This window comes from Pristiophorus japonicus, chromosome 15, assembly GCF_044704955.1.
Source record: "Pristiophorus japonicus isolate sPriJap1 chromosome 15, sPriJap1.hap1, whole genome shotgun sequence".
Classification (NCBI taxonomy): Eukaryota; Metazoa; Chordata; class Chondrichthyes; family Pristiophoridae; genus Pristiophorus; species Pristiophorus japonicus.
Genome location: NC_091991.1, coordinates 155,423,054 through 155,449,557, shown reverse-complemented (window position 1 = coordinate 155,449,557; position 26,504 = coordinate 155,423,054). Strand labels below are relative to the sequence as shown.

Sequence of the window (26,504 nt, the reverse complement as noted above, 5' to 3'; positions counted from 1 at the left end):
TCAAAAAGCAAGATAGCTGTAAGTTGTTGCTGATCCATTTAACTAGCGTTGGTGGGGGTCCTTCCTGCAGCTGAACATATGTTCAGCTATTTGCGATTTGGAGAGGGCAGTGAATGGAGCGGTGACGTCCAAAATAGCAGGTCGTATGTCAAATCGATTGACGTCACGATCTGCTTCATTTCCATATCTGAAGCGAGCCAAGGCAGCGCTGCTGACCTGTCCAAAATGCTGGCCGCTGCGGAACCCACCGGAAGTGGGCGGAAGGGAGACGGACGCTATTTTTTCATCCAAACCAGTCTGGCATAAACGTGCCAAATTTCGCATCCACAATATACAATCTTGCACCATATGAGGGAATAGTCATTGTACAAAAGGCTGGTTACTCAAATCATGGGCGTGTCCTTAATCCACACATACAGCCACAGTTCCAAAAAGCATTCCATCCTATGCATTTTATAATATTTTTACTCGTGGATTCTGTAATAGGCTTTAAATTTTGATTATTTATTTTCTCTTCCTATAAATGCTTTTGCCAATGATTCAACCATTTATAACAGGTTGCAGAATGGAAATAAAAATCGGGAATAGAGTTAATCATCATCTGCAGGTTCAGGGGCTAATATCTTGGTGTCCAAGACTGCCCCAAACTATCATCCATCCATGAAAGATAAGGTAGCATTGACACTAATCTTTGCAAATAGCATTATAAATGTGAACCAGATATTTTTCGACAGTACATTATTCTTTTGGAGCCAGCAGCATTTTCCTAGTTTCAATGACATAACCATAGTAAGGATATTCATCTTCTTCCCAATCCCGTGTGCAGTTATAAGCCTTGTGAGAGCGAGGTCAAGATAGAAGGATCTCATAATATTGCTGGAGGAAGTCCTAGCAGATAAGTCACTGGGTTTGAGGAAATGTGGATTGTGTCAATTTCTAGACAAAACAGATCTAAAAACAAAATAATGACATTTAAAATGGAGCATATCTCACTACAGCTGTTTGGGCCAGCATCCACAATAATAGAATAAAATTGATCCATGTGTACATGTGACCATTGATTGAAAATGTACTTTTGCCTTACTACTGATTTAAATTTTAGAATTAAAATTAAGCTAGTTGAGTATACTAGTTGCCCAAATCAACCAAAAAATTATTTCTTACTTGATATAATTTAATACAGATGATCAACAGATACCTTTATTTTAATTTATTTCATAGATAATGATATTCATAGTCTGTTATTTCCCAATATTAGTTTCAAAACACAGTTGCTGCCAAATAAATGTATTCAAATTCTGATCATGTTATTCAATACAGTATACAGTTGTTTAGAGATAATGTAATGAGGCATTTCAATCATCAATTGTTGGAATGGCAAACGTGTGCGGGAGATGTGGCATCAATCTAGGAAGCAGCTTCAAGGTTCCTGTAGCAATCTGCGAGATAATTGTAAAGTATATTGAAGTACTTCAGCCAGGATTCACGGATCTCTGGTGTAAAGATGGTCCCCAGTGACTCTTCCATGATCTTGATGATTACGGCAAATATAATCTGCAATAACAAAAAACAAAAAGATTATAAGGTTCTTCAGAGGAACAAGAAAGAAAAATAAGGAAAATTAACTTATTTTTAACTTCACCTTAAGTGGTGTATATACCTCCCTTCAACCACACCCTTAAAACACCTGGGCCGGAATTTTCTGGGGAGGTCAGCGGCCGGGAAATTTGGGTGGGATATTTTTGATAGCGGTCGGGAACCCGCTGTCAACTCGTTCTCACGTGCCTTTCTCGATGTCGGGTCTGTCAGCGCTAAATGGCTCTAAACAAGCCAATCAAGAATGATTTTCAGCTTACCTTCTGCATTTGACATCTCACCCATTGGGTCCACGCTGGTCGTGGACCACAGCTGTAAGTTGAGACGGGACTTCAGTGGCAATTGAATCAGCTGATGAGTTGACAGCTTCAAAAATACAGTAAAAGCTCCCACCTTGCATAGATATCCTCCCTCAGCCACAAGCTCTGCCTCACTGCATTTATACAAGTCTCCATCCAGTCTGACCTCATTACCTCTCTCACCATTGACAGATCGCTTCTGTCATCTCTACTTCACCTGCCATCTATTCCATCAGCATGGGTGCCCTTTATACTCTCACCTTGGTCCTCAGAATCCCACCGCAATCAGCCCCAACACCACTAACCTTCTCCGCAATCACCTGATGCTGCACAGGACACAGGGTGTCAACACCGGACCACATTGCTGCCCGGGAAGCCAGGAATGGCCTCACCATGGCCATAATTACTTCACCTGATGCTGTACACTCTGGCTGCCACATGATGGACCAGGTTGGCACCACCCCACACCAACACCATAAACCATCCCTACAATACCCAAGCCATTCCTTTCATACTCATCACCATTGCGGGGGGGGGGGGGGGTACCGTTATATCTCACCATTCACTGCAACTCACTAAGCCACTTCCAAAGGTGTGCACAAATCTGTCCAAGATTGCAAAGTGTTGAAAATGAAGGTTTGAATGTTTGGCACCACATTAGCAGAAACTTTACATGAACATTGCATAAGACTCACAAATGCCAACCCTTGTGTGTAGTTAGTTGGTATGATTTCACTAGGATGAGGGTAGGAGAAGTGGCTAGTGAGATGGGGAAGTGGAATGATAGAGTGACAGAGGAATGGGTGGTAAGTTGGTGTGAATAAGGATGTACAGGAGTAGGGTAGGGAAGGCAGAGTGATGGGGAAGTGATGAGAGGCACAGCAGAATGAGGTTGAGTGTGGCCTACTAACGTTTCGTGATCTACTGAGACCATTGAAATGTTTGCGGCACTGCAGCCTGGTCCTCCTGACCACATCCCTGCTTGTGCTTTCCTATGCAATGTGCAACCAGGCTGTGTTGATTTCTTGGGGAGGTCTCTTCCGCCCATGGGAAGGGAAGACGACCTCCTTACGTTCATGAGAGAGCCTGGGTGCAGCCCTGCACCTCTGTGCAGTGATGGTCAGTGTTTGCAGCACCTCAATGCGATAGAACACTGACAGCACAACTGTCAAAATAAATTTGGACATGGTCCCTTTAAGGAAAGCGGCTGATGGCATGGCAACAAATTATGTCACCAGACCCGCTTCTTCTAATTGACTGGGAAATGCACTGGGCGGGCTTAAAGAGCCCAAACAGGAGAAATTCATTTCACAGAGCGGGATGGAGCCAGCAGCAGGGTCGGGACCCGTCACCAACATTGCCTGCCACGGACCCGCCGAGGTGAGCAAAATCCCAGCCCGCATCTAATTTAACTTGCAATCTAATGAGTTAAATTGGCAGACAAATGAAAGATGACATTTAATGCAGAGAAGTGTGAACTTGTGCACTTTCAAATGTAGAATAAGGAGAGACATTATAAACTAAATGGTACAAATTTAAAGGGGGCGCATGAACATAGAGACCTGGGGGAGTAGATACACAAATCTTTGAAGATGGCAGGACACGTTGATGAAGCTGTTAAAAAGGCATAAGGATCCTTGGCTTTATAAATAGAGGCATAGAAACAGAAGCAAGTTAGTTATGTTAAACCTTTATAAATTACTGGTTAAGCCTCAGCCTCATTGTGTCCAATTCTGGGCACCACACTTTAGAAAGGATGTCAAGACCTTGGAGAGGCTGTCGAGGAGATTTATTAGAATAGCACCAGGGATGAGGGACCGGTTAAGCGGAGCAACTGGAGAAGCTGGGATTGTTCTCCTTAAGAGCAGAGAATGTTAAGGGGAGACTTCATAGAGGTGTTTTGATAGGGTAGATAGGGAGAAACGGTTTCCGATATCAGGAGCGTTGATAACCAGAGGACACAGATTTAAGCTAATTGGCAAAAGAACCAGGATTGTGATGGCGAGAATTTCTATTGACACAATGGAAAAATAGCAGGGGAGCGGGACTAATTGGATAGCTCTTTTTAAAAGAGCCGGCACAGGCATGATGGGATGGCCACCTTCTGTGCTGTATGATTCAATGGGCGCAAGTTTCCGCCCTCTAGAAAAACAGCGCATCTCGACAAGGTGCCAAAAACTTACCTCGTGATTCTCCAGTCTCCTCAGGACGTCTTCATGCTCAGCGTGGCACAGCACAAGGGGTCGGGGGCGGAGCCAGGTCCCGGCGCTGAAAACAGTGCTGCGTGGAAGGGGCCCGACCCTAGCCCTGGCCGAATGGGCTTACAGGGTGAAGATTGGGACTCTGACCTCCCTCCTGTTCAGCTCCCTCCCCCCACTCCCTCCCGTTCAGCCCCCCCCCCCCCCCCCCCCCCCGCTGCTGTTGGCAGGGCCCGCCCAGCATCTTGCTGGGTGCGGGCCCCGCCCCAAGTGTCGGCAGCCCAGCCCATTCGGCCTCTCCCCCCTCCTGTTCAGCCTTCCCCCCCCCTCCCTCTTACCCTCTCTACCCCCTCCCCCTCTTCTTTCCCACCACCCCCCCTCCCCCCCCCTCCATGTCGTCGGCGGAGCCCGCCTGGCATCTCCATGGGGGCGAGCCCTGCCCGAAGTGTCAGCGGTGGCGGCCCAACCTGTTCAGCTTCTCCCCTCTCCCCCTTCCTGCTCTCTCCCCCTCCCTTCCTCCCTCTCCTCTCCTCTCCCCACCACCCTTTCCCCCTCCCCTCGCTGTTAGAAACAGACAGAGACACAGTCACTGGAGGGGGGTGGGGGGCAGCACGCTGTTAGAGGGCTCCCTGTGCTGCAGTAGGTGAGCAGAAATATTTTTTTATTTATTGATTTTTTAAATATTTTATTTTTTAATTCTTTTGATTGATATATCGGTTGATTTATTGATCATGGCTCTTTATTTGTAAAAGTGATGTGTTTATGTTTGTAAACCCCCCCCCCCCACCACCTATCTTTCGTTCCCTACGCCTGATTTATAAGTGTAGGCAAGGTTTTTCTGAGCATACAAAAATCTACACTTACTCCATTCTAAGTTAGTTTGGAGTAAGTTTTCGCTGCCTAAACTTGAAAAACAGGCGTAAGTGGCTGGACATGCTCCCTTTTGAAAAAAAAAAATCTGTTCTAAAATGAAACTATTCTAACTGACTCGAACTGGAGCAAACTAAATGCCGAGAATTGCAATTTCTAAGATGCTCCATTCTAAACTAGTTGCTCCAAAAAATAGGAGCAACTCAGGCCGAAACTTGAGCCCTGATTCTAAAATGCCAGTCATAGTTATGCTGGAACAACTTGGATAGGGAAGTGACTGGTTCTTGGGTCTTCAGTAATACAGCTGGGAAGCTATTAGGTCCCATAGCCTTTGCTGTATTTAACCACTTTCTAATGTCACATGGAGCGAACAAAAGTGGTTTGACATTGGCATCTGTAATGGTGGAGACCTTGGGGGAAGGCCAAGTAGGATCATTCACTCAGCACTTTTGGCCAAGGACACTTGCAAATACGTCAGCCTTGTCCTTTAGAGTTACATGTTGTGCTCCACCACGGTTGAGGATGTGGATATTCATGGAGCCTACTCCTCCTGTTGATTGTTCCACTACCACTTTTGATGGGATGTGGAAGGGCGACATGATTATGCTCACATCTATGGATTGTGGGGCCACTTAGCTCTGTCTATATCCTGATACTTTTGGTGTTGTGTGCAGGAAGTCCTGTGTGGTAGTGTAGCTAGATTTATATCTCATTTTAAGATATACCTGATACTGCTCCTGGAACACCCTTCCACACTGAATCATTTCTTATAAATTGCATTACCCTAATAACTCTTTATTTTAATTTGTCATTATAGATACTATTTTATTATTGCTCTTCATCAGCATAAACCTTTTGCTGACACAATATTAAGATGGTTGCATTACTCTTAAAATACTGTACAATGGCTTTTTAAAATACTATTTTTCATATTCTTTGTACTCATAGCACATTTGTATTATTATAATAAGAAACACATTTTTGTTATGTATATTTTGTTCCTATAACACATCATAGAATTTCCCAGTAAAGTCATTGCATAATTAATCATGCAGTACAGACAATGAAATGGATTGCATCGGAAATTATAAAGTAAACTACCACACCATTAAATTAACAGTATGTTTTCAAATGGAGCATATGTTCTGGTAATTAGGCAGTAATTATTTTTTTTTCAGATGACTAAAACTATTTGGAGCTTGTACTCACCAGTTAGGATGCCAACTAAAGTGGACTAAGTTACTGCCTTGCAATCACTCCGAGATACCCATTACTCTCAATGGGCCTGAAATTCCAGCCTCCCCAGGTCTGTACGGAGTGTGTACGAACCCGGGAAAGCATCACAAAAGCCGGTTTTCGGCGCACAATGCGGATGCGTCAAAAAATGGCTTTTCCGATCTGTCAAGCTGGAGCTTGACAGATCCAATGCATCTCGGCAGCAAGGACATTTGTATGGGTGAGTTTGCGCTATTTTCCCATCTCTTGCCCAGCATAGCCTACTTTTACCAGTGTAAGAGTTTTAAAACATATAAAAATAAAAATAAAATTTAAAAACAAATGTTAATGTTAAAAACCCTGCCCACTAAGGTAAGTTTATTTTAAACCATAATTGCAAAACTTAAAAAAAAATCAGAAAAATATTTTTTTTCCTAACACATTTAATTTAAATATGTGTGGTGTTTTTTTTTAAATTTGTGTTTAGGTGCATTTAGGTGTTTGGATGGGGGGGGGGGGGGGGGGTTCTCATTCATAATAATAACTCCTACTTACGGAGTTCCCATTATTACAAATGAGAAAATACTTTACCTTGATTGGGTGTCCAGGCCATGTGACTCTAGCTCCAGCTCTACGTCCATTCAGACGTGCATGTGCTCCGCTGCGCATGCCTTCGGCTTAAAACCGCAATCGCTGGTGGGCACCCAAGCTAAAAGGTAAGTACGCATCTTTTCTCTTCTTTTCGGGCGACTGCCCGCGAGAAGCTCAGAACCAGGATTTCAGGGCCTATATAATTACTAATCTGTTATTTATCTACTAACTGTAGCTACTATTTTCCATGGGAATGTGTGCTAGAGTACTACCAAATCATGATGCAAAGTTAACATATTCAAGTGACGACATTGGTTTACTAAAGAAGGTATTATAATGTTCTTAGCCAACCATATATGGTTTATCTGAGATTTATAATTAAACATTTGCATATTATTAACCTAATCTGGCTGGCGCTTACTAGAAAGTGTACATTTACACTGTAATTTTCAAACATGATTGTAACACAAGATCAGCATTATCCAATTAAAACCTATGGTGGGATTTGTCATCTTTTGTTCCTCAAAATATATAGATTAGTTTTCAATGTGAATTCAAAGGAAGAGTAAAGAGATATATAAACTACATGAATCAGAGACGTACCTGAAAGTTGTTCACTTCTACTTTATGCACATGAACATGCCTTTCTGCCATGGTTGTCAGAATGTCACAGGCTGCATTCCAATCACCCAGGTTCTCAATGATCTTGTTCAGCTCGTTCATCACTGCCTTACCATGTCTTTTGATCTGAGCTGACTTTTGCATTTCTTCCTGGGTTGATATGCTCTTAAAAGTCTTGAAGTACTTCTTTGTTTCAGGATGATCTGTGAACAATCTGATTCATACAAATTAAAGATTTTTAAATTCATTGGCAATGGAAGTATATAGTCTTGAAGTTTTCTTTTAACTAAAATAAAATGTTCTTATTATTTTCAATCCAATATAAAGATAAAAAAATCATTAACATTTACAGAAATAATTTTTATCTCAATCTGATAGTTAATATTGCAAAGTAGAAAATAGCAATGAATCATTATCAAGAAAGAAAGTAGGAGCTGATTACACTCTGCATAACTCCAAATAGTTATATGTGGAGAGGAGCAATTAAAGTGTCAGATGGAGACAACTGGAAAATAAGATCAATGGAAGAGCGATGGCAGAGGAGATAACAATGGGTCCTTCGGGCATCACAGTGATTAATATAAGTCAGGTTTTTTTTTTGAGTTCTTACCACAGCTTTCTCTGACAGAACGCTGCATTAGATAGGGAAACCTATCCTGATCTCATGGACAAGAGGTGCAGTTGTATTTGGGAAGTTTGCTTGTCCAATGAGAAGGCAGAAGCTGCTGTTACAGCAAACAGACCATATGTAATTTGAGAATATATGATTCTGATATTCCCATTTACACCTCCTCTCGACCCATCTTGTGTGTTTCTTTACTTGTCCCATTGGCATCTCTTTTAGCCTTGCACCATCATCCCTTTTGTCATTTAATCTGTCCTGTCCTCTCCCCTTTCCTTACCTCTGTACTTGCTAAAAACCTGTTGCATCGCTAACTTTTTCAGGTTCTGATGAAAGGTCATCGACCTGAAAGGTTAGCTCGGTTTCTCTCTCCACAGATGCCGCCTGACCTGCTGAGTATTTCCAGCATTTTCAGATTTTATTATTGAAGGAATGGTAGATTGATAAGGACTTTGTCTGAGATTTGAAGGGAACCTCTTAGACTGCCTCTGTTTGCACTGTTCAAAAATGATGGAGGAGGGCAATATCTTGTAATAAGGGCCAGAATTTTAACAGGAATGGGTGGGAGGTTAAATGCACTGAAATTGACAACACGTCGGGAGGCCGGCTTCAACCCACCTGGCTTCCGCATTTAACACGTTCGGCTGTGAGCGAGAAACCTCCCCGGGAGAGGCAGGTTAGCAATTTAGAGCTAGTTAAGAGGCTATTAAGAGCCATTTTTACCTGGGGTTTCATGTTTTACTGTGTGTGCACTGGATTCCCAGGCTTCGCCAGTGAAAGCAAGAGCACTGCAGGAGATATTTGCAGGATTTTGCAGTTGGCCACCCAAAAATGCATCACCCAAGTGATCAATGCCATGTTTGCCAGGGCAGGCACTTATGTATACTTTGCCACCGCTCAAGCCAGTCAGAATGATCAGATGCTCAGCTTTGCGGGTATGGCTGGCTTCCCACTGGTGAAGGGCAACTGCACACATGTGGCCATCAAGGCACCCCCACATCACCCAGGAGTGTTCGAGAACCATAAGGGCTTCCACTCCCTCAATGTGAAACTCGTCTGCAACCACAAAAAGATCAACATGCAGATGTGTCCCAGGAAGCTATCATGATTCATCCGTCCTGCACCAGTCCACCCTCCCTCAGCTCTTCACACCTCCGACCAGCCTTATCGGCTGGTTGCTAGGAGACAAAGCGATCCACTGATGACGTGGCTAAGGACACCCTTGAGGAGGCCAAGCAATGAGGCTGAAGAGCGCTACAAACAATGTCAAATGATGACGAGATGTGTATTAGAGCAAGCAATCGGAATGCTGAAGATGCACTTTCAGATGCCTGCACAGATCTGGTGGAGCCCTTCAATACGCACCAACCAGGGTCTCCAGAATGATTGTGGTATGCTACACGTCACACAACATAGCGCAGTAGCGAGGATTGGAGCAAGGTGCAGAACACAAAGCCACTTCGGAGGAGGAGGAGGAACAGGAGGAGGAACGTGATGTGGACATAGCACCTGCAGTGGCACACATTGCTGCCTGGAATCGGAAGATGGCCTCTTAATTGCATGATTTAGTTAGATTGCAACAGTGCATCCATCTGATACCCAGATGCTGAACCCACTTCCACTTCCCAACCACAAAGCATTCTTACAATGATTAAACCATTCCTTTCACAGACACCCATTGTTCACAGTTAAGTTCATAAACATTTACAGCACGGTAGGCCATTTCAGCCCATCATGTCCAACCTAATCCCACTTTCCAGCTCCAGGTCCGTAGCCCTGCAGGTTACGGCACTTTAAGTGCAGATCCAAGTATTTTTAAAATATGGTGAGGGTGCCTGCCTCTACCACCCTTTCAGGCAGTGAGTTCCAGACCCCCACCACCCTCTGGGTGAAGAAATTTCCTCTCAAATCCCCTCTAAACCTCCCCCCAAATACTTTAAATCTATGCCTCCTGGTTATTGACCCCTCCGCCGAGGGAAACAGGTCCTTCCTATCCACTCTATCCAGGCCCCTCATAATTTTACACACCTCAATTCGGTCTCCCCTCAGCCTCCTCTGTTCCAAAGGAAACAGATCCAGCATCTCCAATCTTTTCTCATAGCCAAAATTTTCCACTACAGGCAACATTCTTGTAAATCTCTTCTGCACCCTTTCCAGTGCAATCTTTCCTGTAATATGGTGACTAGAACTGCACACAGTACTCCAGCTGCAGCCTAACCAGTGTTTTATACAGCTCAAGCATAACCTCCTTGCTCTTGTATTCCATGTCTCCACTAATAAAGGCAAGCAATCGGTATGCCTTCTTCACCACCTTATCTACCTGGCCTGCTACCTTCAGGGATCTGTGGACCTGCACTCTGTTCCTTTACACTTTTCAGTGTTGTACCATTTAATGTGTAATCCCTTGCCTTGTCAGACCTCCCCAAATGCATTTCCTCACACTTATCCGGATTGAATTCAATTTGCCACTGTTCTGCCTACCTGGCCAGTACATTGATATCTTCCTGCAGTCCGCAGCTTTCTTCTTCATTATCAACCACACAGCCTATTTTAATGTCATCTGCAAACTTCTTAATCATACCCCCAATATTCAAGTCCAAATCATTGATGTATACCACAAAAAGCAAGGGACATAGCACTGAGTACTGCGGAACCCCATTGGATGCAGCCTTCCAGTCACAAAAACAAACAATCAACCATTACTCTTTGCTTCCTGCCTCCAAGTCAATTTTGGATCCAACTTGACACTTTGCCCTGGATCCCATGGGCTTTAATTTTCATGACCAGTCTGCCATGTAGCACCTTATCAGAAGCTTTGCTAAAATCCATACACACTATATCATACGCGCTACCCTCATCGACCCTCTTCGAAAAATTCAAACAAGTTAGTTAGTCAGACACAACCTTCCCTTAACATGCTGACTATCCTTGATTAATCCATTTCTTTCCAAATGAAGATTTATCCTGGCCCTCAGCAATTTTCCAATAATTTTCCCACAACTGAGGTTCGGCTGATTAGCCTGTAACTACTCAGAATATCCCTTTCTTCCTTTTTAAACAAAGGTACAACATTAGCAGTCCTCCAGTCCTCTGGCACCACACCTGCAGCCAGAGAGGACTGGAAAATGATGGTTGGAGCCTCTGCTATTTCCTCTTTTGCTTCTCTTAACAGCCCGGGATACATTTCATCCAGACCTGAGGATTTATGCACTTTCAAAGATGCTGAGCCCCTTAATACTTCTTCTCTCACTATGCTTATCTCGTCTAATATGTTACACTCCTCCTCCCTCATTGCAAAGTCTGCATCGCCCCTCTCTTTTCGGAAAACAGATGTAAATTATTCATTACGAATCATACCCATGTCTTCTGCCCCCACACACAGATTTCCTTTATGGTCTCTAATAAGCCCCACTCTCTCTAGTTATCCTCTTACTCTTAATGTATTTATAAAACATCTTTGGGTTTTCCCTAATTTTACTTGCAAATATTTTTTTGTGCTCTCTCTTTGCTTTCTTGATATATTTTTTAATTGCACCCCTGCACTTCTTATACTCCTCTAGAGTTTCTGCAGTGTTGAGTTCTCAGAATCTGTCATAAGCTTCCTTTTTTTCTTTATCTTACCCTGTATGTCCCTTGCTATCCAGGGGGCTCTAGATTTGTTCATGTCTTACCGTTCATTACAAAAGACAAGGCCACTTGCCAGGTAGCAAGCAAAAATGGGCAAGACGCGAAAGTGGTGCAAATAAATAATTTTATGTGGCTCCAAATATCAACATTACCTTCACAGTGCAACATTGCGTAGCACACACGTGCATACCCTGGTGCATCTAAAATTCTTTCATCATCTTCCCACCACTTCTGCATTGTGTAAACCCTCTGGCTTCAGCAGAGGTAGAGGCAGGCTGGTCACTTCCCTGCTCTGATTGCTGAGATGCTCTTGGCCGACATCCTCTGGGTTTTGGAGCCTGTGAGATCCCCGCCAAAGTCGGCTCCACCTGAACCTGTGCAGGGTCAGACTCCACCATTGGGACATGAGGCAACATGTGGGGCTCAGACTGGGGGCGGGCAGAAATGGGTGAGAAGTGGAAGTGCTTTGAGCAGTGTCCCCACTTCTATGTCCCCTTTTCACGAACATCCTCTCATGGCCCACCACACTTCCCTGCTATCAATGAGCTGGAGAGCACTTTGCTACACATCAGTGGGGCAATGGATGGCAAAGTCTAGGTTTTTATCCATCCTTGTTAAGGTGGCTTTCAGAGCATGCAATCTGTGGTGAAAGCAAGCATGCACTTATTTGAATGCCACGTTTGATGCTCCATGCAGGTGGCCACCTTTTCCATGGACGAAAACATCATGCCAGTCATGCTGGAGATGGACTCCTCCATTCTCCGTGCGAATAGATCACGGCTGGAAATCCGGCCAGATCCTCATGCTTTTTTGCTGCATCTTCTTTGTCAAAAGGCCCCTGAGGTTCAGCCTCTGCGTCCAGCTGAGCAGAGCATGGAGCACCCTGCACCCTTTGACGAGGACTTTCCACTGCTGTCCCTGTCTGCACCATCAGCTCTTGCTCACCGGTGACGTGTGAGACATCAGGTAACAACACTACTACCACCTTTAAATACCAGAGTTGAATTGGACCCATGCGTGACATAATCACGCCTACTTACGTTAATTGCGACACCCAGGGACATCATCACCAGTGCTAACAGGCTCCGAGGCCTTCTCCTCACTGCTTACAAACACCTGTGACACCCCCCCACCCCACCCCTCAAGCAGAGGGGTTTAGGGATGAGGACAAGGCAACTGATGGCATGGATGTCAGTAGTGAGACAAAGGAAGGAGGATGCACAAGAGACTGAAGTCGGAGGAACAGCGAGTTCAGAGGTGGATTGTAGGGCTGGAGCAGGTTAGGGAGAGGCTATGGAGAATTAAAAATTTGAAGCATTGGGAAACTGCAACCTAATGTAAGTCAGCTAATGTGAGATGGACGAGCAGACCTCGGGGCTGGATAGGATAGTTTTGGAAGAGCTGAGGTTTAGGGAGTGTTGTGTATGTAGGCACCTTTAGTAATGACTCCACAAGGCAGGATATGATACTTAAACAGTGTAGACCTGTAGTCCTTTATTTGCAGCTCCTGAGGGAGGACAACAAGCTGCGAGTTCCTTTTTATACTGGGTTACCTGCCGTGTGCAGGTAACCCTTAGGTCTCCAGCAGCAGCACCCTCTGGTGTGCAGTATAAGGGTACATTCAGTGTGGCATAACAGTGTTACAGACATCACACAGTAAACAGGCATACATAAACAACAATACTCCCCCTAAGCATTTTTCATATCCTTATTGTCATGAGCAGGGGAGGTGATCAGTGGTGGGCTATGGGAGAGGTGGTGAGGGTTGTGTGGTTGACAGATGTGACCCCTGTGCTTGAGGCTGGCCTTGTACATTTCCCCTCCCTCACACACAGACCAAGTAGGTGTCACTGTTGTGGGATCCCTCAGGGGTGATAGCCACGGCGGCGGTGGACAGGGCCACAAGACTGGGTGGGCTCCCTGTCCACCAATTGGGATGAGGGTCAGATCATCCCAGGGTTTGCCAGGGAAGCTGGAGGGTATTGGCCTCATGCTCCTAGTGTTGGCCCTGGTGGCCAAGGGTTGTGGGGCTGCTCTGGTGCATGTTGCCATTGGTAGTGGCTGGGCTGCCCATTGACCACTGTCCCTGTAGTGGGTCCACTCCCACTGGCTGTGTGTGTGTCCTGCAAGGGGCATCACATTCGTTCCAAAGGTCCAGGCTACATGGTCAGGTAACCTGCTGGACGTGGGGGTCTCCCACAGGGGGATTCCATTGGCATCAGCATAGTCCCTGTAGGACCCAATGTCCTTTGGCAGTGTCCTACCGGTATACATGGCACCTTGGCTCTGATCACACATAGTCAAGCCTGCATTATACATTCTAGCATTAGCATCACTTTTGGGTATCCTGGTTTCAACAGACATGGTAACATTAGGCATTTCACATTCTCTATCATTATTGTTAAGCATAATGAACTTGTTCTTAACCTTACTGACACCTGCATTCATCTCATTAGTCAAACCAGCATCACAATTCATGGTTACATTGCATACATTTTCATATTTGCATCCTTTAGCTTTAAAGTCCTTGTACTAAAAAAGCTGAAACGTCCCCTTTCCATTTTTTTGGTTACCGGTCTTCTTTAATGGAGCCTTCAAATCCGATTGACCGCTCGGGGTCACGTGATGCTCCTCCATGCTCACTTGTGGTATGCCGTGGCCATTTTGATTACAAGATTTTCTCCTTGTGCTATGGCTGTCATTTTCTGGCTTTCCTGCAGGTAGGCTGTGGTGGTCTTTCCTTTCAAAAGGTTCGACCCTGGACATCGGGAATCCATTTCTTTCAACGCTGTTCACCTCTTGGAGTGCTGCCTCGGCCCAGAAAGTGGGATTTTGATCCTCAGTCCTGGAGATTTTGCCGGGTGCTATGGCGTCGTCGCCGCGCCATCGAGCTGGATCGTGGGATCTCTGGATGCAGCGATGGATCCATGTTCGAGGTCGATTGCCAGAGGCCGGAGGCCTGGGAGCAGCTTCGCTTGGACAGGATGCCGTTGTGGTTGATTGGCGGGATTCATCCAAAGTTATTCAAAGGGCGCTTGGCTTATCACAGACTGGCTCGCCCCTGTGTCGCTCTCCATAGAAACTGGGACTCCGTCGACATCTACTTTCATCGTCCATGGAGAACTTTCGGTGGAGCAGGTATGAGTTCCATACTCTTCTTCCAGGGGTTAAGCAACTTCACCTTCCTGTGTCGGAGCCCCATTGATCAGCCAACTCAGAGACGCGGGGAGTACAGCTTTTTCTACACATCCTTTGAAGGTGCCTTTTCTCTTTGCATGAATAGTCTTTGTAGCAGCACTGGTGGGCCCTGTGGTTTCCTCCACAGCACCAGCACGGGACTAGCCGGTTTGCCCCATGTGGCGGACTCAGGGTTGCGGGACTCAGGGCTGCGTTTCTGCCCTTAGAAGTATCAACGCGGTGCACTGCTCTCGTCGGTTTAGAGTCCCTTAGTGCTTCATTTAGGTGTTCGCCAAAGTCGCACAGTGCAGCCAGTCTCCTTAAGTGTTCCAATCTTTCTACAAAAGCGTCCCAATCTTTCCCATCGGTAAATTGCTGAAATTCGACATGCTGAGTGTGTGGTTCGTAACCTCGTATTCCCGTCGCCAGTTGTTGTGTATGTAGGCACCTTTAGTAATGACTCCACGAGGCAGGGTATGATACTTAAACTGTGTTGACCTGTAGTCCTTTATTTGCAGCTCCTGAGTGAGGACAACAAGCTGAGAGTTCCTTTTTATACTGGGTTACCTGCCGTGTGCAGGTAACCCTTAGGTCTCCAGCAGCAGCACCCTCTGGTGTACAGTATAAGGGTACATTCAGTGTGGCATAACAGTGTTACAGACATCACACAGTAAACAGGCATGCATGCACAACAGGGAGGGTGAAGAATGGGGGTGCAGCTAGGAGTATTGGAGTAATGAGTTTGGAGATGACAAAGGCATGGATGAGGGTTTCAGTGGCTGTTGGGCTGAAGTCGGAGCAGAGGCAGGCTGTGTTAGAGATGGAAGTAAGCGGTCTTTGTGATGGTGAGGGTATGGGTTTGGAAGCTTAGCTTTGGGGTGGAATATGAGAGGCTGCAATTGGCCTAGTTCAACCTGACCGTGTCGGTGGGGTGGGGCATGGAGTTTGTGGCAGGGGCCGAAGACAATGAAAATCTTCGTGATGACTAACTGGAGGAAATTGCAGCTAATCCAAAACTGAATGTTGGACAAAATCTGATAGCATAAGCAATAGAGTGGAGAGAGGTGATGGAAAGTTAGAGCTGGGTGTCATCAGTGTAGCTTGTAGAAGTTGACCCCTTGTTTGCAGATGATGCCAAGGGGCAGCATGCAGTTGAGGAAGAGGAGAGGAATCAGGATGGATGCTTGAGTAACCGTGCAAGAGTGAAACAATGTAGGGGAAATCTCACTGAGCTGCACTACTGAGGAGAGGTGTTGGAGGAGGATGGTGTGGTCAACTGTGTCAAAGGCAGTAGAGAAGTTGAGGAGGGAAAATGCACCATGATCAGTCAGAGAGAATATCATTCATTACTTTGGTTAGGTTAGTTTTGGGAGGAATTCAAACAGGGAAGTGCAGGAGAGACGGGCAGGGATCTGAAAGGCGTGAACTCTAAATCATATGTAAATATACATTTATATACAATTTTATCCATTTAACATTTAAGTTATTTTAAGCTAACCCCTCTATTTCTTGTATATTGAAAATCTTTTAAATTAATTTTTCAGTTTATTGTTTTGACTTCAGGTTCCATATCCACTAATTACTATATTCCTAACTCAGCCAACATACCACCAGAATAATACGTTCCGCATTCCAACATATACATTCCTCCGTATAAATGGCATAACCCCTGGCTCACCATAAGCAATGCTACATGTTATGTTCTAGTGGATATAAGAATGCACTTACAATTTAATTACAAATGGTGAACAGAGGAATTCTTCCCCCAAGTGCTGAACACAATGTCTCTTCTGGCATCTGCCTGGAGATTATGCGGTGTATGCTGGAGATGACTGCTTTATGCCTTGAATGGAGTGAAATTAGCATAGAAGCAATAGTCTGACATTTTTCTGACTGTTCTTAATGGGCATTAGCTTGTTTATTTTGAGTGGATTAACAGAACAGCAAAGACAAGAATTTCATACAAACACTTCAGCACCATCTTGCTCTGATAACATGTCGCACAATTTCACCTCATACTGAGCTGCAACGCAGTGCTAACCTGACTACAGTACAAAGTAGCTCAATGCCATGAAATTAAATGAACATCCTGCTATACTAATGGAATTATTGTGAATTCCTAGCATGAGAGTATACTAATCCTCAGTGGTCGTAACAACATGCTTTTTATTACTGTAATATAGCTAGTTTGAATTTACAATGGATATATAGAAGCCAAAAATGTAATTTACTTGATAATAATCCATTGTATTTCTTCATTGAGCTCATTTGCATATCTAAGTACACACTCTTTACAGAATTACATTGGGCCTAATAACCAACACAGCGACTGTTCCTGACCCATGGTAACGATCAATCTTTTGTTTGAGCAGGGGAGGGGACTAATTGGATAGCTCTACTAAAGAGCCGGCACAGGCACGATGGGCCAAATGGCCTCCTTCTGTGCTGTATCATTCTATGATTCTATGAAAATAGAAGGAATGAGGCGCACAGTATGCCAGCATTAAAAAAATCCCATAACAATCATTACAACCAACGTTTGATAATGAGAATATAAAAAGATAGAAGTCAACAGCTTACCAAAAGAAAACAAACTGAGACATGGTTTTGATGATCTCAACAGCTGTACAGATGTGAATGAGTTTTGGATTCCAACTCATGAATGTTTTTAGTAAACTATGAAATTGTGTATTAACATTTACAAATCTGTTGTTCTTTATAATATCTTTTTTGGGGGAGGGAATGGAACTTACCATTGTAGAGGCTGAGGTACTGGTGCGGCACTATACTTGGGAAGTTTTTTTACTTGGTGTGGTCCTGTAACACTGTGGGGTGTTGGCAGTAGAGGAGAGCAGTTCAGTAGGTCATATTGTGGACTTTGTAGAGGGTGTGGTTCCTAGAGGAAGATGTCAATTGCAGTAAGACAGAGCGGAACAGCATCAATAAAGATAGCGAGAAATGTAACAAGAATAGACAAGAGAATTAGATTAAGAAAATTCTAAGAGACAGGAATCGTGAGAAGCCAATGAGATCAATTTTAAGTGGAAGCAGAAAGCAGTGAAAGTTAATATGTACTGAGGGAGAGAGACACATGGGGAAAGAACTGGATATTCAGAAATGAAATGTGAGGAAAATATGTGGATATCAACGGAAAAATGGAAGGAATGGGAACGTGAATTAACTGCAGAATTATAACAGAAAGGCAAAGTGGGTGAAGATTCTACAGGACAGGAGGAGAATTTTCTTGTGGTAGTAGGTGCACGCGGGAGATCAGAATTCTTGCATATCAATCATTGGGACATCATTGCTTCAAGATCCACACCAGTGGTACAAAGAGAGGGCTCAAAATTATTCCTTGAATGTGGCAAGAGATAAAGTTGTTCACAATTCAAATACTATGTAATGCCTGTTATAACACTGCAAACTTTTAACTTACATTATTACCCACTCAATTGCCCAGATGGATGTTAGATTGCACATAATCTACTTTGAGGAATTTATCACAAATAGTTTTCCAACGTAAAGGACAAATATATTAAAATGATTGTCTGAATACAATTGCAACAGATTTTAAAAAGTCATCCCCATGTTCTTAGTTCACAAGCGGCCTATAATTAGCTCCAGCTTCTAGAAGGAGTAATCTGAACTACTTGCTATCGAGCAGTGGTGGACAAAATATCAGAATCAGAATCCGCCCCGTCAAAGCCTGGCTTCGAGGCTGAACATCCGCCGCACCTGACCCCTAACCTGATCCCGCCCCACGTAATGTCCGGAGGCGGATCATTGTCTCCGAGGCAACAGGGGAGCAATAACCAAAAAGCGGCGGGCAAATGGAGTCTGCCGTCCGGTGCATCAATGTGTCATTATCACACCCAAAACCTCCGTTTCTGCAACGTGAAATGTGAGTTAAGGTCCATAAATCTGTGCAAACTTTCCAGATAAATGCACGATTGGCAGCATGATTCGCAATTGACACAATCAAATCAATTGGAAGATTGTTTATTTGGAACTTTTTAAAAAGCGAGTTTTTAAGCCTCAGCTCGTCCCTGAAGGAATTTAAGCGACGAATTCAAAATTAGTCCTCGGCTTGATTTTATTCTAGTGAGTTATAAAATATTATTTTTGTTTATTGGTGCAATTGGGTGAAAGGTGTTGGCAGCTATGGTTCAGTGGGTAGCACTCTCGCTTCTGAGTCAGAAGCGGCTGGGTTCAAGACCCACTCCAGAGACTAGGGCACAAATATCTAGGCTGACACTGCCAGTGCAGTGTTGAGGAAGTGCTGCACCGTCGGAGGAGGCGTTAAATTGAAGCCCTGTCTGCTCATCAAGTGGACATAAAAGATCCTATGGCACTATTTCGCAGAAGAGCAGGGAAGTTATTACCGGTGTCCTGGCCAATAGCTATCTCTCAAACTACATCACTAAAACAGATTATTTAATCATTATCACATGGCTGTTTGTGCGAGTTTGCTGTGTGCAAATTGGGTCCAGGCAGCGGGCGGTCGAGGGGGTCATTCAGCCTGACTGCCTGCCTCTCTTCCGTGCCTACATCCAGGCCAGGGTGTCCCTAGAGATGGAGCACGCGGTGTCCACCGGTACGCTCGCGGCCTTCCGCGAGAGGTGGGTGCCGGAGGGACTGGAGTGCATCATCACCCCGGCAACCAAATTTTAATTTGATTTTATGTTTTAAAGTTTAATTTGTTTTAATTGCCGGTGTTTTTAGTGTCCCCCTCCCCTTTTATAGGGGGCACTTGGAGAAAAAACTATGATTTTATGCCCCAAAAAAACACAAAAATTACCACAAAAAAAAAAGGGCCGTGAAATGTTTGTAGTGTCCCCCAGATCGGGGGGCACTTGATCTAATGTTTCTTTTGTTTACTCAAAAAGAGTTGTGTGCAAATTGGCTGCCGCATTTCTTACATTGACTTGTAAATCGCTTTGGGACGTTCAGTGGTCCTGAAGGGCGCTATATAAATGCAAGTCTTTTTTAAAATTCTGCAGTCTCCCAGTGGGCTCTGACACACACCCATTTATGTTGGGTCCCTGCTGTTTGGGAGTTCCTCAGTAAAGACCGAGGGAGCTTCTCGCCCCAGTGATGGGCAAAATATGGCCCACTAGTTCATTCTAACCGGCTCGCTGGACGGGACAGAAATAAAATGCGAGCCGGAGTTTGAGCTGCACATTAGTCAAAGTCGAGTCATGACTGCTCATCTCGATGACTCGTTTACCAAAGGAAGGGACCAGCTCTATGTCTTTCCTCTCCTGGTAGCCAGAGTATGACAGCAGGGGTTTCTCATTGCAATCAGGGAGCAAAAGGACCCCAGGTAGCGGAACGTGATTGTAGTTCAGGGACTGCGAAGCCTTGGGCTCCCGTACTCAGTACACTAAAAAGGAGGAGAACACCTCACATCGGAGGCCCTGTAAACTCTGCCAAACAAACAGTCACGTAGACTTTCAGTACAACATATAATCGATCGCTTGATCAATCATTTCATTCATTTAGTGACAGAAGGTTTTTGCTATTTTACACTACATTTTGTGTATTTAAGCTAGTATTTGACTGCTATCTGAATTTATGTTTATAAATTATTCGGAGGCTAGAAATGGGACTGATCATCAACACGATGAGTTGGCTTGTTTCAAATGTATCAATTTTACACTTTCCTCTCACCAATGTACGCCGTCCCTTTAAATTTGCTGCACGGTATCGCTTCCAGCGACAGGAGCTGGTGTGCGGGACCTTGCGATTGGTGCCCGGCCACCTTAGGGGAACATTAGTGGGCGGCCCACAACAGCTCACAAAAACTTGTTACGTGGCCCTCCAACTCAAATAATTGGCCACCCCTGCTATAGAGCCTCACGCTGGCATGATTACACAGACGTAGAAAAGTTAAATGAAAATGTAAATACCTCCCCGCAAGGCAGGACATATTTTGGTGTCCTTTACCTTAGCAAGATAAAATATTAACATATCAACAAAACAAAAAACAGTTTATCTCATTATTATCACATTGCAGTTGTGGGAGCTTGTGTGCAAATTGGCTGCCGCGTTTCCCACATTACAACAGTGACTACACTCCAAAAGTACTTCATTGGCTGTAAAGCGCTTTGGGACGTCCTGAAAGGCACTATCTAAATGCAAGTCTTTCTTTCTCACATTGAAGTTACAGCCTGTTGTATCCCCATTCTAGCCCTTTTCAGCACAGTCAGTATTGCTTCTTGCACCACTGGGTATTTGTGATTTGCTAAATATTTTCAACAAAAATTATTATTTGTGAGAAACTGTGCACAGTCCAATGAATACTAAAGTACACCTGTCAGCTCAATCGTTTTTAGACAAATGTAGTTGCTGTATACCTTTACTGAGGTTACAAGGCGTCCTCTTTAACACACCTCTAAAAATAGATCTTGACACCGAGGGCACTTTGCGAAATTAATTATGTCCTGACAGAAAGAAGTGACATTAATTCCCGGAGAGAGGGGTGCGAATACACGTGTACTGCCAGCACTAGGGAAAATAGCTGGATCGTTACCTCAGCACAACTGTCCTGCCGTTTGCTTCGGGATCGACGAAGAGCTTCTGCCAAATGATGCGGATGTGTCCTTTGTCGGCTTCTGTCATGTCAGTCATGGTGGCAGCGATCAACCGGTAGAGCTGCAGGGAACCTTTGTGTAGTGCAAGGACGAAGCTGAGGGTGACTTTTAAGTTGTTTCAGGGCTCCTGCGATATCACGTGGCGCCTTGTAAATCACGCCCATTCAGCTGCTGGAGATCGCTAATGATTGACTTGTCATTAAATATTATTTTTCTCTCAGCGTCCTCACAAACGCAGAATTACTTTGCAAGCTATTGATAAGAGGGGCGTTCTCGATAGCGTGCAGTCGCCACAAGCAGTGATCTTCGTTTTCAAAACCAACAAGACATCCGTCTCAGCTGCATGAATTCTGTGAAAGACAGATCTGTAAACTCTAGTGAACCGCAAATTGTTAGATGGCAGTATGTCTCATTTCAGTAATCTATTGCATAATTGTTGCCTGGCATTCAGAATACATAGTTGTTTTATATGAACTAGATGTAGTGAAATTCCAGAATTTGGAAGTATTTTGAAGTTAATTGACCTTTTAGCATGACAACGAAAAGCATCTAAAAGCTTTTGTGATAAACTAGTAACTGCTTAATTGAATGAGAGTGGCTTTGTTCTTAGGTGGGTTGAGTTTATCATTGGGGTGTTTCAATATCAGTAGTTCTCATGGCCCTTTCCTTGATAGCAGGATTCATCATTATCGTTTACCATTCTTTTAACTTTCTCAGTAAGAAGGCCATGGAACTGATGAAGAAATTCTGAGGCTTGAGTAGACAGCTCCTGGAAAGTATTACCAGGAATGAGGATAAGTATTCATGCATCCAGGATTTGGTGCTTAACCATTTTGAGTGTCCAGCTTTGAAGAAGAGCAGGGAGTTTTACATGACCAACATTCGACCCACAACCAATACCACCAAAACAGATTGGTCATTTTTCTACAAAAGCAAAATACTGCGGATGCTGGAATCTGAAATAAAAACAGAAAGTGCTGGAACTCTCAGCGGGTCAGGCAGCATCTGTGGAGAGAAGCAAAGTTAGTGTTTCAGGTCGATGACCCTTCATCAGAACTGGCGAATGTTTGAAATGAACAGATTCTTAAGGAGCACTGAAAGGGGGAGGGGAGGAAAGAACAAAAGGGAAGGTCTGTGATAGGGTGGAAGACAGGAGAGATTAGAGAGACAAAAGGGTTGATGGGCCGACTTGAGATGGTAATGGCAGAAGTTAGAAAAAGGTTAGCCCAGATAGGGTGTGAATGGCGGGATAATTACCAGCTGCCATTGGAGACAGAGAGAAAAAAATTACCATAAGATGGCGGGGGGGAATTGTTTAAAAAAAGGAGAGCATGGAGTATAATATTGTCTGAAAATGTTGAACTCGATGTTAAATCCAAAAGGCTGTAAAGTGCCTAAACAAAAGATGAGGTGCTGTTCCTTGAGCTTGTGTTGAGCTTCATTGCAGGAGGCCGAGGATGGAGATGTCGGAGTGAGAGTGGAGCAGGGAATTAAAGTGACAATCATTTTTCTGATTGTTGTTTGTGGAGCCTTGCTCTGTACAAATTTGCTGCTATATTTACCTACAAAAAGTAATTCATTTGTTGTGAAGTATTTTGAGGATATGCTGATATTGTGAAAGGCAAGATGTTTATTTTGTCATTGCTATAGAGAGGGTTGTATTGCATTACCAAGCAAACAAAAGCTTGTGGATTATGTGAATTTCTCGACAGTTTGGTTGGAACACTCATGTATGCTGATGAGTTTTTGTGTGTATCAGATACCTGGCTGACCAAAAGAAAAGGTCAGCTGCAGCTTCACGGAATGCTACTGTCTTTTTGACTGTGCCCTCGAATCAACTTGGGGTGTTTTTAGACAAACAGTGTAGCACTCTTTCCTCTGAGTCAGAAGGTTGTGGGTTCAAGCTCCACTCCAGAGACTTAAGTACGTAATCTAGACTGGGACTTCAGTGGAACTATTGGAGGTGCCGTCTTTCAGTTAAGATGTTAAACTGAAGCTCAGTTTGTCCTCTCAGGTGGACATATATGATCCAAGGGCACCATGTAAAGAAGAGCAGGAGAATTTTCTCGCAGTCTTTGTCAACATTTATCCCTCAAATCAACACCGAGAATCATAGAACATTAGAATAGCACAACACGGAAGGGGGCCATTCGGCCCATCGAGTCTGCGTTGGCTCTTTACAAAAACAATCCAGTTAGTCTCATACACCGCTCTTTCCACATATCTCTTCATCCTTTTTTTCCCTCAAGATTTTTTCCAATTCCCTTTTGAAGGCTATTATTGAATCTGCATCCACCACCCTATCAGGCAGTGCATTCCAAATCCTAACCACTCGCTGCGTAAAAAGGTTTTGCCTCATGTCGCCTCTAGTTCTTTTGCCAATCACTTTAAATCTGTGCCCTCTGGTTATTGACACTTCAGCCATTGGACACCATTTCTCTTTGTTTAATCTATCTAAACCCATCATGATTTTAAACACCTCTATCAAATCTCCTCTTAGCCTTCTCAACTCTTAAGGAGAACAGCTTCTCCAGTTTATCCATGTAATTGTAATCCCTAATCCCTGGAACCATTCGAGTAAATCTCTTCTGTACCCACCCCAAAGCCTTCAGGTCCTTCCTAAAGTGTGGTGCACAGAATTGGACACAATACTCCAGCTGGGGCCAAACTAGGGTTTTATTGGGTTTAGCATAATTCCTGGCTTGTGTATTCTATGCCTCTATTAATAAAGCCAAGGATCCCATATGCTTTTTATAACAGGCTGCTCAACCTGTCCTGCCACCTTCAAAGATTTGTGTAAGAAGCACTCCCAGGTCTCTCTCTTCTCGCACCCCCTTTAAAATTGTACCATTTAGCATCTATTGTTTCTTCTCATTCTTCCTACCAAAATGTATCACTTCACGCTTTTCTGCATTGAATTTCATCTATCATGTGTCCGCCTATTCCACCAGCCTGTCTATGTCTTCTTGAAGTCTATTACTATCTTCCTCAATGTTTACTACACTTCCAAGTTTCGTGTCGTCTGCAAATTTTTAAATTGTGCCCTGTATCCAAAAGTCCAAGTCATTAATGTATGTCATACACAGCAGTGGACCTAGTACTGAACTTTGAGGAACTCCACCGTATACCTTCCTCCAGTTTGAAAAACAGCCATTCATCACAATTCTCTGTTTCTATCCCTTAGCCAATTTTGTATCCATGCTGCTACAGCCCCTTTTATTTCATGGGCTTCAATTTTGTTAACAAGCCTAATACGTGGTATTTTATCAATCGCCTTTTGAAATTCCATATACAACAACATCAACCTAAAACAGATGATCTGGTCATTTATTTCATTGCTGTTTGTGAGATCTTGCTGTGCATAGGTTGGCTGCCACATTTCCTACATTACAACAGTGACTCATCATCATCATAGGTATTCCCTCAGAATCGAGGAAGACTTGCTTCCACTCTTAAAATGAGTCCTTAGATGGCTGAACAGTCCAATACGAGAGCCACAGTCCCTGTCACAGGTGGGACAGATAGTCGTTGAGGGAAAGGGTGAGTGGGACAGATTTGCCGCATGCTCTTTCACTACCTGCGCTTGATTTCTGCATGCTCTTGGCGATGAGACTCGAGGTGCTCAGCGCCCTCCCGGATGCACTTCCTCCATTTAGGGCGGTCTTTGGCCCGGGACTCCCAGGTGTCAGTGGGGATGTTGCACTTTTTTAGGGAGGCTTTCAGGGTATCCCTGTAACATTTCCTCTGCCCACCTTTGACTCGTTTGCCATGAAGGAGTTCCGAGTAGAGCAATTGCTTTGGGAGTCTCCTGTCTGTCATGCGACCGATGTGGCTTGCCCAGCAGAGCTGATCAAGTGTGGTCAGTGCTTCAATGCTGGGGATGTTGGCCTGATCGAGGATGCTAATGTTGGTGCGTCTGTCCTCCCAGGAGATTTGTAGGATCTTGCGGAGGCATCGTTGGTGGTATTTCTCCAGTGACTTGAGGTGTCTACTGCACATGGTCCATGTCTCTGAGCCATAGAGGAGGACGGGTATTACTACAGCCCTGCAGACCATGAGCTTGGTGGCAGTTTTGAGGGCCTGGTTTTCTTCAGGCAAAGGGAAGTGACTACACTTGAAAGGAAAAATACTTTATTGGTTTTAAAGCACTTTGGGATACCTTGAGATTATGAAATGTGTTATAGAGGAGCAAGATCCTTCTTTGCAGGGAAAGTGTTTATCCTTCATTCCATAAGTATTCCATATCCATTTGTTTTGCTTTAAGTTGTGTAAGAGAAATTGCTTAACATTTATCTAGAATTGTACTATGATGCCTCATGTGATTTGAGAATCATCCCTACATAACAATGGATCAATTAAAAGGACGTGCCACATAACAGCATAATGAAGCCTGGCACTTGTAGGAGTTCAAATTGACTCAGCTCATTTAACTGTTCTCATAGCCAAAAGGATAAGCAATGAGGGAAGATTAGAGGAGCATAAGTTAAAATGGACAGATGGATAAAAGAAACCCAGATTATAACTTCAAAGTATGCCAAGAAAGTAGAATCCGAGGATATAAATGACAATGGCAACTGTAGACTCAGTGGGGGGGAATTTGGTCTTAGGCAGTAGTGTAACTCGACAGCTGGTTTTGCACCCTCCTGATTTGTTTTTGCATTGTAATCAGACCAGACTTCCTTGACTTCTTTGAGGAAGTGAAAACCTACTTGGACGGTGTAAACATTAAGATATGCATACCTAGACTTTATTTTTCTTTATTCACATTCTTTATCGACCATTCCTAATTTCCCTTAACTGGGTGGCTTGCTAGGCCATTTCAGAGGGCAGTTAAGATTCAACCACATTGCTTGGAGTCTGGAGTCACATATAGGCCAGACTGGGTAAGAATAGCAGATTTCCTTCCCTAAAGGATATTAGTGAAATAGTTGGGTTTTTCCGACAATCCGGTAGTTACATGATCACTTACAATAGGCATTAGATAAAGATCCACAGAAAAGGCTATTAGTTACACTTAAAACTGTGGGGTTCCAAGAGAAATTTTGGAAATGGATAAGACAGTGGCTAAAGTGTAGAAAACAATAAGTTATGTCAG

At 44.0% G+C, this 26,504-nt stretch overlaps 1 protein-coding gene across 2 annotated transcripts; it reads right to left on the bottom strand.

The window, feature by feature from the left end:
• Positions 1–1,271: 1,271 nt before the first annotated feature.
• LOC139281156 (cytoglobin-2-like) lies at positions 1,272–21,756 on the bottom strand. 2 transcript variants are annotated; one of them, XM_070901158.1, is made up of 3 exons: positions 21,349–21,756; positions 7,373–7,604; positions 1,272–1,554 (listed from the first exon to the last, which is right to left on the bottom strand). In XM_070901158.1, exons 1-3 carry the CDS (start codon positions 21,444–21,446, stop codon positions 1,408–1,410), a joined length of 477 nt encoding a protein of 158 aa, XP_070757259.1. In that variant the 5' UTR covers positions 21,447–21,756; the 3' UTR covers positions 1,272–1,407. The 2 variants fall into 2 exon arrangements, with proteins under 2 accessions (XP_070757259.1, XP_070757260.1); XM_070901159.1 differs by lacking the exon at positions 21,349–21,756 and adding an exon at positions 18,253–18,539.
• Positions 21,757–26,504: the final 4,748 nt, after the last annotated feature.

Excerpts from the sequence above, each read along its gene's own strand:
- LOC139281156 (XM_070901158.1), bottom strand. The coding sequence starts at position 21,446 with ATGACTGACATGACAGAAGCCGACAAAGGACACATCCGCATCATTTGG. Across the intron at positions 7,605-21,348 it reads GGCAGGACAGTTGTGCTGAG|ATTGTTCACAGATCATCCTG; the intron begins GTAACGATCCAG and ends TGTATGAATCAG. Across the intron at positions 1,555-7,372 it reads TAGAAGTGAACAACTTTCAG|ATTATATTTGCCGTAATCAT; the intron begins GTACGTCTCTGA and ends TTGTTATTGCAG.